This window comes from Culex quinquefasciatus, chromosome 2, assembly GCF_015732765.1.
Source record: "Culex quinquefasciatus strain JHB chromosome 2, VPISU_Cqui_1.0_pri_paternal, whole genome shotgun sequence".
Taxonomy (NCBI): domain Eukaryota; kingdom Metazoa; phylum Arthropoda; class Insecta; order Diptera; family Culicidae; genus Culex; species Culex quinquefasciatus.
In genome coordinates this window covers 82,266,745-82,282,896 of record NC_051862.1, presented here as the reverse complement: position 1 = coordinate 82,282,896, position 16,152 = coordinate 82,266,745, and the positions used below count along the sequence as shown (strand labels likewise).

Below are 16,152 nucleotides of genomic sequence, written 5' to 3'. Positions count from 1 at the left end.
GTTTGTAATATTTGTGAAATATACGTTCTGTTGCGTTTTGACACCCGTTGAGACTGGTCGTCTCATCGGGACCAAGAAAGTCGTCGTGTTTTATTTTGTAGTACCGTTCTCCCAGTGGTGTCTTCGTCCGCCGTCGTAGTTTCGTTTCGTTTTCTTGTTCCGGACGTCCCCGCAGTAATGCACAACGTAGGGGACTGGACGATCGGGCCGAACATTTATGTTTTGTTAAAATTTCGTTTGATTTTTTTTGCTTTTGTTTAGATTTTGTTTCAATTTTATTTAAATTTTGTAAAAAAGTTTTTTAAGTGCGGTTTAAATATTGTTGAAATTTTGTTAAAATTTAAAAAAAAGACAGAATACTAATGTTAAACGGGACAAACATTGAACAAAAAGTTCCAGAAGGATAAGGCGGGAATCGAACCCGCGCCCCATAGCAACTTAGGGATCGACAGCCGCAGCCGTTAACCTCCGTGCCGCGGAGGGCCCTTCATGTTAAAAATTTGTTGAAATTTTGTTAAAATTTTGTTCGAATTTTGTTCAAATTTTGTTTAAATTTTGGTCAATTTTTGCTTTTTTTTCTTTTTTGTTTGAATTTCGTTTAAATTTTGTTTAAATTTTGTTTAAATTTTGTTTAAATTTTGTTTAAATTTTGTTTAAATTTTGTTTAAATTTTGTTTAAATTTTTTTTAAATTATGTTTAAAATTTGATTAAATTTTGTTTAAATTTTGTTCAAATGTTGTTCATATTCAGTTAAAATTTTGTTTGAATTTTATTAAAGTTTTTGAACTTTTGTTAACATTTTGTTCAAATTTTGTTTAATTTTTTTTAATTTTGGTTTGAATTATGTTTAATTTTTGTTAAAATTTTATTTACATTTTGTTAAAATTTTGTTTAATTATTTTTAAAATTTTGTTTACATTTTTTTTAAATTTTGTTAAAATTTTGTTGAAATTTTGTTTACATTTTGTTAAAATTTTGTTTAAATTTTGTTTGAATTTTGTTCAAGTTTTGTTTAAATTTTGTTTAAATTTTGTTTAAATTTTGTTTAAATTTTGTTTAAATTTAGTTTAAATTTTGTTTTAATTTAGTTTAAACTCTGTTTAAATTTTGTTTAAATTTTGTTTAAATTTTGTTTAAATTTTGTTTTTATTTTGTTTAAATTTTGTTTGAATTTTGTTCAATTTTTTTAATTTTGTTTAATTTTTTTTAATTTTTCAGTTTTGTTAAAATTTGTTTAAATTTTGTTTAAATTTTGTTTAAATTTTGTTTAAATTTTGTTTTAATTTTGTTTAAATTTAGTATAGATTTAGTTACAATTTTGTTTAAATTTTGTTCAAATATTGTTTATGTTTTGTTAAAATTTCGTTTGATTTTTTTTGCTTTTGTTTAGATTTTGTTTCAATTTTATTTAAATTTTGTAAAAAAGTTTTTTAAGTGCGGTTTAAATATTGTTGAAATTTTGTTAAAATTTAAAAAAAAGACAGAATACTAATGTTAAACGGGACAAACATTGAACAAAAAGTTCCAGAAGGATAAGGCGGGAATCGAACCCGCGCCCCATAGCAACTTAGGGATCGACAGCCGCAATTTTGTTTAAATTTTGTTTAAATTTTGTTTAAATTTTGTTTAAATTTTATTTAAATTTTGTTTAAATTTTGTTTAAATTTTGTTTAAATTTTGTTTAAATTTTTGTTTAAATTGTGTTCAAATTTTGTTTAAATTTTGTTTAAATTTTGTTTAGATTTTATTTAAATTTTGATTTAATTTTGTTTAAATTTTGTTTAAATTTTGTTTAAATTTTGTTTAAATTTTGTTTAAATTTTGTTTAAATTTTGTTTAAATTTTGTTTAAATTTTGTTTAAATTTTGTTTAAATTTTGTTTAAATTTTGTTTAAATTTTGTTTAAATTTTGTTTAAATTTTGTTTAAATTTTGTTTAAATTTTGTTTAAATTTTGTTTAAATTTTGTTTAAATTTTGTTTAAATTTTGTTTAAATTTTGTTTAAATTTTGTTTAAATTTTGTTTAAATTTTGTTTAAATTTTGTTTAAATTTTGTTAAAATTTTGTTTAAATTTTGTTTAAATTTTGTTTTAATTTAGTTTAAACTCTGTTTAAATTTTGTTTAAATTTTGTTTAAATTTTGTTTAAATTTTGTTTTTATTTTGTTTAAATTTTGTTTGAATTTTGTTCAAATTTTTTAATTTTGTTTAATTTTTTTTTAATTTTTCAGTTTTGTTAAAATTTGTTTAAATTTTGTTTAAATTTTGTTTAAATTTTGTTTAAATTTTGTTTAAATTTTGTTTAAATTTTGTTTAAATTTTGTTTAAATTTTGTTTAGATTTTGCTTAAATTTTGTTTAAATTTTGTTTAAATTTTGTTTAAATTTTTGTTTAAATTTTGTTTAAATTTTGTTTAAATTTTGTTTGAATTTTGTTTAAATTTTGTTTAAATTTTGTTTAAATTTTGTTTAAATTTTGTTTAAATTTTGTTTAAATTTTGTTTAAATTTTGTTTAAATTTTGTTTAAATTTTGTTTAAATTTTGTTTAATTTTTGTTTAAATTTTGTTTAAATTTTGTTTAAATTTTGTTTAAATTTTGTTTAAATTTTGTTTAAATTTTGTTTAAATTTTGTTTAAATTTTGTTTAAATTTTGTTTAAATTTTGTTTAAATTTTGTTTAAATTTTGTTTGAATTATGTTTAAAATTTGATTAAATTTTGTTTTAATTTTGATTACTTGTTGTTGAAATTAAATTGATTTTTTTAAATATTGTTTAAATTTTGTTCAAATTTCGCTTAATTTTTTTTAAATTTTTGTTTGAATTTTGTTTAATTTTTGTTTAAATTTCGTTTAAATTTTGTTTAAGTTTTTTTTAATTTTTTTTTTAATTTTGTTCAAATGTTGTTCATATTCAGTTAAAATTTTGTTTGAATTTTGTTTAATTTTTGTTAAAATTTTGTTTAAATTTTGTTTACATTTTGTTAAAATTTTGTTTAAATTTTGTTTAGATTTTGTTTAAATTTTGTTTAAATTTTGTTTAATTTTTGTTAAAATTTTGTTTAAATTTTGTTTAAATTTTGTTTAAATTTTGTTTAAATTTTGTTTAAATTTTGTTTAGATTTTGTTTAAATTTTGTTTAAATTTTGTTTAATTTTTTTTAAATTTTGTTTAAATTTTGTTTAAATTCTGTTTAAATTCTGTTTAAATTTTTGTTTAAATTGTGTTCAAATTTTGTTTGATTTTTTTTTACATTTTGTTTACATTTTGTTGAAATTTTGTTTAAATTTTTGTTTGAAATTTATTTGAATGTTGTTTCAACTTTTTTATTTAATTTTTATTACAATGTTTCAATTATGATAAAACCGTACTTTCTAGAGAACTACTCAGAATAACCTCCCAGGAACGAACAACGTCTTCGTCTTCCTCGTCATCGTCTGGGGGAGGGGACTGACTTGGCGCGATTAACCTTGACCCAAAGCAATGCCCCGGATTGGCTATCTTTTCGGACTCAGCTCAGCTGGTTTGTGCGAGTGAGATAAAGGCCATTTCCCTGTATGTGCAATGCCTCGCTGTGTGCTGTTATTGTCGGTGAAAGGATGTTAATTGAAGATTGATGAGAGTTCCGTCGTAGTTTCGCAAACGATGTAGGATTTTATGCCTTTCGGCCAACTGCTCACTTTGTTTGGCCTGACCGAACCACGGGTCTTTTAACAAAAAAAAACAAGACAAGAAAGATGGCCATGGAATAGGCCAGCAAGAGTTCGAAAAAAGGTTAAAGTTTAAGTGAAAGCTGCTATTAGACAAAAGTTTGAAGATAACACATGTGCAATTGTTAAATTGAAGTGAAAGTGAGTACAATTCGAAATGAGAATTGGATAATGTGTTCAATAACAGTTTAGCTTTCATCAAACAATTAACTATACTTCTTAAGTTATGGACTTTACCTCTTTGAATAATTATAATCAAATTAAACTTTTTAAGCATTTGTGGAAATTGTAACCATAAAATTGTAGACACTATCCAGCTCAATTCTGACAGGAAAAATGAAAGTGAGAATTTTCAATTTCGGCAGCTTTCTAGGATTGTTGAAATGCAAAAATGACTAAAATAAAGTTTTATTTCAAATATTGCCAAATATTTTGGTAATAATTAACAAAAAATATTTTGAAATTACCATATGTTAATGTTATGTTTTGTTATGGTTTATGTTAATAAAAATCATGTACAAGACAATCTACCATGATTCTTTTTTTTTTCTTCATCTCTCTTTTAATTGGAAGTTAAAACGTTCTATTAAACCCTTTGATTTAATCGCCAGTAAAGTTCATCCATGTATCGCATAATTACTCATGATGAATGAAGTTATGCTTTTTTTGCTCTCTCCTTTCTACTTGATGTGTTGCCAATTTTATTTGCTCGATTGCCCGCAAAATTATCCAAATTACCCCGTTCGCTGGTTCGATTAATTGGCAACACTTCATGTTCACGTACAGAATTTACAGACACGCCCGATGACGACTTTGATAGAACAACTTGGATACGTCGTTTTACGGTGGGAAAAATCAGTGAGCGTTGGGCCAAGCCCGTTTCACCTACATATCGTTCGGGTTCAGATCTAGAGAATTAATTAATTCATATGGCGTTTAATTGACTTTGCTCGTTTGCTGCTGCGGTTGGTAATTAACGGCAATTGCCGGGATATTCATGAAGCCGGAGAGCATTGTGCTCGCGTACACAACAGTTTAAACAATACCGATTATTTCTTGAAAAAATTCCGACCTACACCGTGAATCAGTTACTTTGTGCACTATGACGGCCAAGTCCGGCGCGACAACGCGTTGTGCCGTAATACCTAGCTTAGGTTCTTGTACGCGGACAGTTCATTAGCCAACAAGCGAAAGTTTCGCTCACATTTGCGTAGTTCGTTGTATACAAAGTGGCGTAGCCTAACAACCCCTTCGAGTTGACTGCGAAACGACCATCGAAGCCGCACCGTCGAAGGTCAGCAAGTCGCGTTTGTTGTTTTTCTTTCGAGCTTTCGAGCCTGACCACGCAGCCTTTTTGGCGGCAAAAAAGGCCATCGCGAAATCGCGCTGGCAACCTTGCCAAACATGTGTTTATATCATCGTTCTTCGAAAGGGACACCACACAAAAAAGGCCATCGGATGCTAATGAGGCTTGTACGGACGGAGACCAGTGTACGGGGCGGCGCGATTACCTAACCTCAAATTGTGGCGGCGGGTTCTAAAAAAAGGAACAAATTTGGACCGAAATAGCACGCCGGGAACTTGCAGTCGGGCCGAGAATGGTTGGTACCAAACAGCAGCAGATTGTCAATGGGATTAGGGACGCCAAGGGACACGGAATCGGGTGGCCCTCTGTGTGACCTACTCAGAATGTGGGGAATCCGCGGTTCTGAAAATAGTCACATTGGCGCGAAGCCGTACTCGACGACGACGACGACGACGACGAATGGCGATGTTTTGTAAACAAAACAGACGTTGAATGGGGCGTGCAAAATGTACGGTATGGTCAGTGTTAATTTGTGGTAATGCAATGTCCGATGAGATAGAGTGGCGTATTAAAAGAAGATTTCACAGAGAAAAAATAGTTTCATAGATTATCCAGACATACGCTTCAATGTGGTTTGTTTTGGTGTGATAAGTATTACTTTGTAATCATGATTACTAAACGATCACAGTTGGGAAGGATTTGACTAAGTTTTTGATATTTTGCAAGGTTGTTAACCGATAATCGATCAATTTTTCACAAATTAGCGTATTTTTTCGAAATATGTTTTACAATTTTCAAAATATGCAATATGGGTGTTTCCGAAAAATACGGTATTAAAAAAATGTATTTTACAAAAATAAAGCTTGAATAAAGTGAAAAAGCATAAAAAATTTCGTTTCGTTTGATAGCCATATTGCAAAACATTAAAATTTGAATTCTTTCGAAAAAATACGGTATTTTGTGGAAAAATAGTTTTTTTTCAAAAAAAAACTCCATGAATGTGAAAAATCTAACTAAATTTTGTTTCGTTTGATACCCATATTGCACATTTTAAAATTTTGAGTATTTTTGAAAAAAATACGGAAATTTGTGAAAAATATTAGAGTAAGAGAAAAAGTATTTTATCTAACTCTAATGCAGTAAAACAGCATACAAAATTTCCCTTCGTTTGATATCCATATTGCAAATTATGAAAATTTGGGTACTTTCGTAAAAATACGTTATTTTATGAAACTTTTAGTGTTTAACAACAAAAACTCTACTAAAGTGAAAAAGCAAACAAAGTTTCGCTTCGTTTAATACCCAAAATGCAAGTTATTAAAATGAAATCTTTAGAAAAAATACGGTATTTTGTAAAAAAAAGTATTTTCAAAAAAAAACTCTAAAAATGCGAAAAATCCCACTAAATTTTGTTTCGTTTGATACCTATATTGAAATTTTGAGTTTCTTCGAAAAAATACAGTAATTTGAGAAAATTTTAGTATTTGGGTCATTCCAGGTCAACTGAGTACACTTTTGGACTCGACCTTCACCGATTTGGACCAAACTTAGAGAGAACGTTTATCTATCGATAGTTAACAGAAATAACAAGTTTGGTACTGATTGGACCATCTCTCTATTTTTGACACCGCCCTCTTTTTTGACGATTTTATAAAAAAAAATATTTTAATCATAACTTTGCAACTATTTGAGCAAAAGACTTTCTACAGGTTGCATTTTATAGAAAATTGTCCAAGGAATTCGATAAAAATAAAATTTTAACCCTTAAATGCCCACTAATATTATATTTTATCGTTTTAAGTATAAAAATTCAGTTTTGACCAATTACTTATATTTTTATTTGTTTTATTTTATCACCATCGTGTTCCCCGGACAATTTTACATAATAATCAATATAGACTTCAAACTAAAATGAACTCGGAAGTTCATGGTGTAGTTTTCATCAAAAAAGAATGAATCTCGCATAATTCGGTTTTAATATGTGAGAAACTTATTTCGGATTTGAATTCATAGGACAGAGTGCAGTGCAAAATCAAACTTTTTTCAGTAAAATCGCTATATCTCGCAAATAGTTCATTTTAGTTTAAATTCTATATTGATTATTATGTAAAATTGTCCGGGGAATACGATGGCGATAAAATAAAAAAAATAAAAATATAATCAATTGGTCAAAACTGAATTTTTATACTTAAAACGTTAAAATATAATATTTTATTTTTATCGAATTCCTTGGACAATTTTCTATAAAATACAACCTGTAGAAAGTCTTTTGCTCAAATAGTTGCAAAGTTATGATTAAAAGAAAAAAAAGTTTTTTAGAAAATCGCTAAAAAAAGAGGGCAATGCCAAAAATAGAGGGATGGTCCAATCAGCACCAAACTTGGGATTTCTGTTAACTATCGATAGATAAACGTTCCCTCCAAGTTTGGTCCAAATCAGTGAAGGTCGAGTCCAAAAGTGTACTCAGTTGACCTGGAATGACCCATTTTCAAAAAAAACTCCAATACAGTATAAAAGCATACAAAATTTCAATTCGTGTGATACCCATATTGCAAATCATGAAAATTTGAGTACTTTCGAAAAAAAACGGTTGAATGTGAACAATTTTGAAACAAAAACTTTGAAACATAGTAGATTTTCAAAAAAATAATCTTAGTGAAAGCATTGATAATTAAGTCAATTTTAGATAGATTTTAAAAATGAGTTATCGTCCATCATCGGCGATAATATTATCGCCGATAGAATTATCGAAAAACGCGTTTTAATGCTTGACCCTGAATAAACAAAAACTAGAAAACTCGATGTAAACGATAACAACCACGTTTTGTTTGGTTGACCATTCTGTACATTTCCCCGATGTTTGGTTGCATTTGGATGCCAGAGTACCGAGTTATAATTAAAAATGATTACGATAGTCGGGCATGTACGTGTGTCGAACGCATTTTGAAATAAAATCCCTTTGACCAGTTGTCGCACTTGTAGCAATTTTGCGACAAGATAGCACAACAACGACGATTTGGTCAGAAAATAAGCCACCTCTAAAGAATTTTAAAGTAAATTTTCAGTTAAAAATTACCATTTTCTTCACATGCATTCGTTTTATACGCTTTTAATTATGTTTTGGTATTTCAATTTTATTACTGAACATTAAGATTTACTCACAAAAAATGTATTGAGTTATGTTACCTGGAAAAGATAAAAATAGAAATATTTAGTTTGATTTCAGTTGAAGTAAATAAAATTAGTACACTCAACCCCCAGTGGTTGGTCACTTTTTCGTTTGACACTTTTTTAGTTTGTACCCCGTTGGTCACTTTTTACACGGCGCTCACACACACTATCAAAACAAACGTTTGGTAGTGTGTGTGAACTCCGTGTAAAAAGGGTGTCAAACTAAAAAATGACCCCGTTCGTTTGACAACAGTTGGTGTCAAACCATCGGGGTTTGAGTGTACAATACAAAAGCAAATCAGTTTTGTTCCGGTTGTATATTTCAAAACCCCGCATGAACAACCAAACGGATTTTTACGGTTCCAATGAGTTCCACCCAAAGCGGTTCCACCCCATTATGTGCGGACCACTAAATCGTTAAACTTAATTTGGGGACATTGATCGGTGCTGGTGGCTCCCACTGCCGATGGCATGGCGAACCACAATCAAAACGAATGCTTTGCTTCTCCCAGCCCCAATTCGGCTCAATTTCTGCTTTCTTTCTGGTTCTGCCAAGAAAAAGTGCCGCCCAGAATTGGGATCATTTCCCGGCCGCAGGCCGCAGCGCTCGCTGAAGCACCATCATTAACGGAACCGCTACGTTATTTTTTCTTCCCTCGAAAATTTCACGATTTGTGCTAAAGAGAAGGCTGACGAAATTTGAATTTTTAATTTTACAATCTGCAGTAAAACTACATTATTTACGATCGCGAGGAGTTGTGCAAGACGAAAATCGCCCAGTCGAAAGTTGCTTCAATTTATACAAGCGGTAGTGTTTTTTTTCGTCGTTTCGAAGCTGTGACCAGAAAAGGGGCATTTTGAGTAACGACGATTCATCAAAAACGAAAAAGCTTCCAGTTCGGAACAAGAGAAGAACCATAAATTCTACGCGGTTTGCGAAACGGAGCTTGGTGCGCCAATAAATGATGCGTTTTATGGTGACAACAGTTGATTTTTATTAATGAGATTAAAATTAGTTGTTCTCCTTTCAAGAAAATGATACAATTTTACATTGGCTCTGAAGCTGAAGTTTGACTTCGACTTTGACTCTGAAGCTGAAGTCTGAATCGGACTCTGACGCTGAAGTCTGACTTCGACTTTGAAGCTCAAGTCTGACTCTGACTCTGTTTCAGACGCTGAAGCCTGATTCTGACGTCTGAATCTGACTCTGACGCTGAAGTCTGACTCTGATCCTGACGCTGAATTTTGACGCTGACTCTGATTCTGATTCAGACGCTGTTGTCTGACTCTGACTTTGACGCTGAAGTCAGACTCTGATTCTGACGCTGAATTTTGACGCTGACTCTGACTCTTACGCTGAGTTCTGACTCTGACTTTGACTCTGACGATGAAGTCTGACTCTGATGTCTGACTCTGATTCAGACGCTGATGTCTGACTCTGACACTGATGCTCAAGTCTGACTCTGATTTTGACACTAAAGTCTGAACTGACTCAGACTATGTCGCTAAAGTATGACTAACTCTGACGCTGAATTCTGACTCAGATTCTGAAGCTGAATTTTGACGCTGACTCTGATTTTGATTCAGACGCTGATGCCTGTCTCTGACTCTGACGCTGAAGTCTGAATCTGATTCGACATTAAAGTCTGAATCTGACTCTGACTCTGTCGCTAAAGTATGGCCCTAACTCTGACGCTGACTCTGAAGCTAAAATCTGAATCTGACTCTGTCTCTGTCCCTGAAGTCTGACTCTAACTCTGATTCAGATGCTGAAATCTGACTCTGACGCTGATGCTGAAATGTTACTCTGACTCTGACGCTAAAGTCTGGTTCTAACCTCGACGCTGAAGTTTGACTCTTACTCCGACGCTGAAGTTTGACTCTGACGCTGAAGTTTGACTCTGACTCTGTCGTTGAAGTCAGACTCTGACTTTGACTTTGACTTTGACTATGACGCTGAAATCTGACTCTGACTCTGAATCGGTCTCTTCTCATCCCTCTTCTACTTTTACCTTCTTTCAAAAGTTATGTTCGTTTAGCTTTTGACAGATTTTCTTGATTTTTTAATGATTCGGATTCCATAGTCTGCTGATATCTGCTAAATAAGCAAGTCTTGCGATCACAACAGCACGCAGCTCAATTGTGTGGCGCCAAACGATTTATAAATCATGGCGGCAAACGTGCGTGTCATTCCGTCGTACGTGGTAAACTGTGATTAATTATTCCAACGCTGGTGTTTCGTTTTCTAACCTGTGATGTGATTATTTACACACAGTGAAAAATAATAAAAAATACTATTATTCATAATTTTGTTAAAGATTAATAAACTGCTTTTTTTTTGTTAAACTTTGAAATGTTTTGTCAAATAAATAAAAAAACATTTAAAAAAATGTGTTTTTAACATTTTTTTTGTATAATGTCTGCGACAAAAATTATTACCAGCAAAAAAAAAAACACAATCGGCAACAGTTTGTTGACGTTGACGTCGGCCATCAAAGTCAAACGGCTGGACAAAGAGAAAGAAAGGGCTTGCTCGGACTAAATGTGTTTTACCTGTGGTGCGAGCTCGTAAAATATAACCGCACAGTTGTTTTGATGTGAAAAGCTGACTGCCATAAACCGGTTAACCTTTTTGGCGGTCAAGTTTGTTTTGATTGAGTTGTGGTGGAGTACGGTGTGGCACGCACAGCTGGGGAGTAGTTTGAGGAATTGATTAATACACTAGGAACATACTTTTCATGTCAAGTCAGTCAATCTAGCTGATTTTGCCGTAATCGTGTAATCTTGTCACATCACACGTGCATTTTGGGCCAAATTGAGATAAGAACGCCATTTTGTGCAGCTATCAATGCCTCACCTTTTGACCATCACAGATTGCCAAAATTCGATTTCAATTCTGAATCAAGTTTCGATCGGATCGTGCTATCTTGACAACTGGCCAAAGGGATTTCAGGTCAGAACGCGTTTGACACACGTACATGTCCGACTATCGTTAACATTTGTAATTAAAACTCGGGACTCCGGCAACCAAATTCAACCAAACTTCGGGAAAATGCACGGAATTGTCAGCAAAACAAAACGCGTTTGTCATTTTTTACATAGGGGGATGGCGTCGCTATTTTTAGACCACATTTTCCACTTTTTCTCATCGAAACCGACTACTTTATCGACTTCATTTTGCTGGGCGAGATAGGACGCCGTCTATTTTTAGACGATGACTCAGCACTTTTCCACTCTTGCACTAAAAAAAAACCAGATGGCAGCACGATGTAACGCCGCGTCCCTATTGCGTTTTTGTTTATTCAAGGTCAAACATTACAAAAAGGACAAAAAGGTTGCTCAAAAATTTCGAAACTACCTCTCGAAGCGCGCGAAACATACTCTGGATTTCAAATTGGTTTCATATTCCGAAAATCAAAATTTGCAAACCTCAAGCATCACTAATTTCCCATTATCTGAATTGCATCCATTCATTCCGAAAACAATCGGAACTTGGTAGACAATGCCGATATCAACGTCAACACTGACGTGACCAATCACTACTCCTTAGAGCCTTCTGTCAGGACAATCACGCAGCAGCACTGCTGCACGTGTCCTTGGGGAGAGGTTGTCCGATACATTACTGGATACCAGCACGTGGCGTAACGACCACCGCCAGCTGACGTCGTACTAGAGGAGAAAATCGATACTCGATTCGCAATTACCATATGGATGCATTGGGTTGTGAAATAAATTTTGTTATAAAGAGTTAAGAGAATTTCATCAGCTTCAACACAGCTAAAGCAATTAGAAACAAAACAAACTCTCCTAAAATGCCAACTACCTTATCAGAACGATCCAATAACCCCGAAACAGCTGTGTCCACCTTCAATTGCGAGTATTGAGACGTAGAGATAAGATTAGACTCGCACACACAGCGGTAGCACAACCTGTATAACAATTATCTGAGATGAATGTGTCGTTGTTCATTGCTACAACCTCAGGATCACATGCTGGCAGTGGTCAACCGGTAACTTAGCATACGAGTACCGATTTAGTCGTCCCTCAGCATTCACACAAATCGTATCCAGTGCAATGAGACTAACCGTAACACTTCTAGTTCTGATCGCCCTGGCTTTGTCCGTCCAAGGCTACCGGATTCTCAGCATCAACGCCAGCCCAAGTCGCTCCCATGTGATCGTACAGGAAGCCCTTGCCAAGGAGCTGGCCCGCCGCGGTCACCAGGTAACAATGGTGAGTCCCTACCCGGCGGGGAAACCACTAGAGAACTATCGACAGATTGTCGTACCGCTGGATTCGTACTGGAAAGGTTAGTTTAGAGATCCACGATGTTGAGACAGTTACTCACGCTATGCTGATTCTAGCCACCATGGCCAAGTTCATGGAGGATCAGTCCAAACTTGCACTGTTCAAGAACATGCCAAAGATGAACCAGATCATGCAGGACGCCGCGAACAACACCATCAACCACCCGGAAGTGCAGCGGATCATTCGGGAGGAGTCGTTCGACCTGTTAATAACCGGGATGATGAGTGACTTCGTGCTGGGAGTTGCCTTCCAGCTGGGAGTCCCCAGCGTCGTGGTTTGTCCCAACGCGGCGTTGGAGATGGTTAACAGCATGGTCGGTAATCCGGCACCGCTGGCCACGGTACCGAATCCCATGGTGGGAGCGACCAACGCGATGACCTTCACCAACCGGTTGAAAAACTTGCTCGGTAAGGCGATCGAAGGCGGGTTCGCGTGGTACATGAAAACGTCATCAGAGCAGTATTACAAGTAATTGATGCGGGGTTGCATCAGTTGTGGGTATTATCTTATCACTACCCCCGTTTGATTTCAGCTCCAACTTCCCGCGGGACCAATTTCCATCCTACGACGAGGTGCGCCGCAATGTATCGCTGGTGCTGATAAATCAATACTTCACCAAGACGGTGGCGCGTCCGTACGTCCAAGCCATGGTTGAAGTGGGTGGACTACAGATCAAGCCCGTTCCGGACCCACTGCCATCTGATCTGCAAGAGTGGCTCGATGGAGCGACGGATGGGGTGATATTCTTCAGCATGGGAACCAATCTGCAGAGCTCAACGATCCCGGCGGAAAAGCTGCAAGCGTTGGTAGCGACCTTCGGCAAGCTCAAGCAGCGCGTCATCTGGAAGTGGGACTCGGAAGACATCCCGAACAAACCCGCAAACATTCTACTGAAAAGCTGGTTACCCCAGGATGACATCCTAGCCCACAAGAACGTCCGGCTCTTCATAACGCACGGAGGTCTCGGTGGAATCGCCGAAGCGCAGTATCACGGAGTTCCACTGGTCGGAATGCCCATGTTCGGCGATCAACCGTTTAATTTGGAGCGAGTTAGGGAGGAAGGCTGGGCCGTGGTAGTTCCCTTCGCGGATCTTACCGAGCAAGCGCTTACGGATGCGGTAAACGAGGTGCTGCACAACCCGAGCTACTCGCAGAAGGTCAAGGAGCTGTCGAAGTTGTACCGCGATCGACCCCTGTCCGCGATGGATACGGCGGTGTTTTGGACGGAGTACGTGATTCGGCACAAGGGAGCGCGTCACATGAGGTATTCCGCCGTGGATCTCAACTTTGTTCAGCTGAATATGCTGGATGTGTGGGCATTTTTGGGAGTTGTGGTGCTTGTGGGTGTGAAGGCCACGCTGTGGACCTGCTCAAAATGTTGTGGGAAAAGAAGCGCGAAATACAAGATGAACTAGTCACTTTGTAGCTTCTTCAACAATAAATGCAAATTGCATCAACTAGATTTTCGTTTTTCGTTTTGCCTAGAAGGAGTAGAAGGAGTTGAAGGAGTAGAAGTTAAAGATATAGATCGAGGATTCTGCTGGTACTTTCTCATAATTTCGCTGCCGGCCAAATTTTGTATTTATCAGTATTAACGTTACAATTTGGACTAGTCTAGATACTTTATAACAGAAACTTCGAAGCTAAAGAGAAACTAGTAGAATCGAATTATGAATAAATCAATCTTTGATCCAACCTCCCACCAATCCTGACTCTCGAAAGAACACTTTGAGGTTAAGTACTGGCAAAACAAGAGCCACACAATCAAGTGCAGAACCTTCACTCTGGTGAAGCTCAGTTCATCCCACAATTCCGGCGCCAAACATCATCCAGCACCACCACCATCAACAGCATCATCACCATCATAATCAACAACATTCATGAAGGGGTTGGGGAGGCCGGAGGAAGCAAGTCAATGAACTGTTTTTGTTTCGTTGGGATGCCTTTTTTCCTCTTTCGTCTGGTAACTTTTTTTTCGACTGGGCCTTCTTTCCAAGCTCTGAAAGCTTTGGATGGAAGTTCACCTTAAAGACCTTTTCCCTCTCAGTTTGTTGAACACGAAAACAAGTCAGGGTAATGTTCTCATTAGCTTGCTTGGTGTAGATGCGTCACTGAATTTGATCACTTCATCTCGATGGAGCTATGTTGTGCTTTTTTGACGCAAACGCTTGTTAACAATTAGAGACATAACATTTGTATGGAATGTGACAAATTACAGCTGGCGCGTACGTCGTTATGAAACAAAAATCGTTTGTTTATCTCATACCGTCTGAGGTATTCAGTAAAAACCGAAAAAACTCCGTGCATTTTTGTCACTTTTCATATGAAAGAAGTTTCAATCTTGTCGTGCTATCTTGGCATACCCTGCAAATTGATATAAGTGCGAAATATGGCCAAAGGGATTTCAGGTCAGAACGCGTTTGACACAAGTACGAGCGTCCAAATTCAACCAAACTTCAGGACAATGCACAGAATGGTCAACCAAACAATACGTGTTTGTTATTGTTTACATTGCGCGTTTTTTGTTTTTGTTTATTCAAGGTCAAACATTAAAACGCGATTTTCTCTTCGACAGTGCGACAGTGTTTGTAGCAAATGGCGTTTACGTCAAAAGACCGTCAACACGACGCAATACCCAACAACGTCGGTAAAACAAATGAAGGCCACTTCGCACCGTAAGCACCCATCTTTCCAGGTAAGTGCAAATTTCACGGAAAGGTCACCCTTGAACTTTGCAGCAGCAGAGATTATCTCGAGACGCGCCTTAAGAAAGTGTTCCTCTCTACAACAGTTACCGCGCAAATTGACGTTTATGACAGGCGAAGCGACTTGGCGTCTTGAGACCTTGTTGACTTTCAAGCGGGTGGGCACATGTCGATTTCCAGACAGACGGAACATCAACAAGCCTGTCCAGCATCTTCTCGGGTACGGTAGAAGCTCGATAGTTGGACACCTTTTCATTTTTTCCGAAGTTCTGTTAATTTCGTAAAGCAGTAGATACTAATACTACAGTAAAACTACAATAATCTAACAATCATTGATTCCAAGCAAATCACCCCTAGGATGACCCAGCCAAGCATCAAACTATTGCATCTTTACTGTAATAGTCCAACAATGAGTAATGACCCCGAACCCACAGACCATGAGAAGCGACGTAATCTGCGGATCAGAACATAATTACCGCGCGTCCTCTCTATAAACCACTTCCAGCGAAATCCACGAATCCCAACAATTTAGAGTATCATCCAGAGTGCGATTTCTGGAGTTTATTATATTCACCCCGACTCAGTTGTTCTGGGCCGAGCAGTGGCTGGCAGGTTGTTAAAAGCTTTTAATGCCCTGCTGGACTGGCCTGGTAATGATCTCCTCTCCTTGCCGGCAAAACATGAAAAGTAATAAAACGGCGATGCTGATGGGAGGTGTCTGACACTTATTTTGAAATTTGGATACGCTGATGATACTTTTAATGTGAGCCGGCAGGAGGAACTTGATCAAAGCTTTGTTAAATTGAGAGCTGAATTAGGTACGTGATACTACTACTAAGATTACAACAAAAATGCTATAAAAAACAAGTTGGAAAAAGGGATACACCCATACAGAAGCAAACCAATTTTCTGAAAACTTTAATTCCATCGTGACTCTAATTCTGGCATATTTTGA

The 16,152-nt window shown here is 35.7% G+C and overlaps 2 protein-coding genes across 3 annotated transcripts in view; one reads left to right on the top strand and one right to left on the bottom strand.

The window, feature by feature from the left end:
- LOC6045698 (protein yippee-like CG15309) overlaps nucleotides 1-16,152 on the bottom strand; it is a 184,445-nt gene that overhangs the window by 44,817 nt on the left and 123,476 nt on the right. The window lies entirely within an intron of this gene.
- On the top strand, nucleotides 12,173-14,187 carry LOC6045701 (UDP-glycosyltransferase UGT5). The gene is made up of 3 exons (XM_001862974.2): nucleotides 12,173-12,493; nucleotides 12,549-12,960; nucleotides 13,025-14,187. Exons 1-3 carry the CDS (start codon nucleotides 12,259-12,261, stop codon nucleotides 13,905-13,907), a joined length of 1,530 nt encoding a protein of 509 aa, XP_001863009.1. The 5' UTR covers nucleotides 12,173-12,258; the 3' UTR covers nucleotides 13,908-14,187.

Bases quoted from the DNA above. Each gene is read 5' to 3' on its own strand.
- LOC6045701 (XM_001862974.2), top strand. From the start codon at position 12,259: ATGAGACTAACCGTAACACTTCTAGTTCTGATCGCCCTGGCTTTGTCC. The intron at 12,494-12,548 runs GTTAGTTTAGAG...TGCTGATTCTAG, and splicing joins GCTGGATTCGTACTGGAAAG to CCACCATGGCCAAGTTCATG. The intron at 12,961-13,024 runs GTAATTGATGCG...GTTTGATTTCAG, and splicing joins TCATCAGAGCAGTATTACAA to CTCCAACTTCCCGCGGGACC.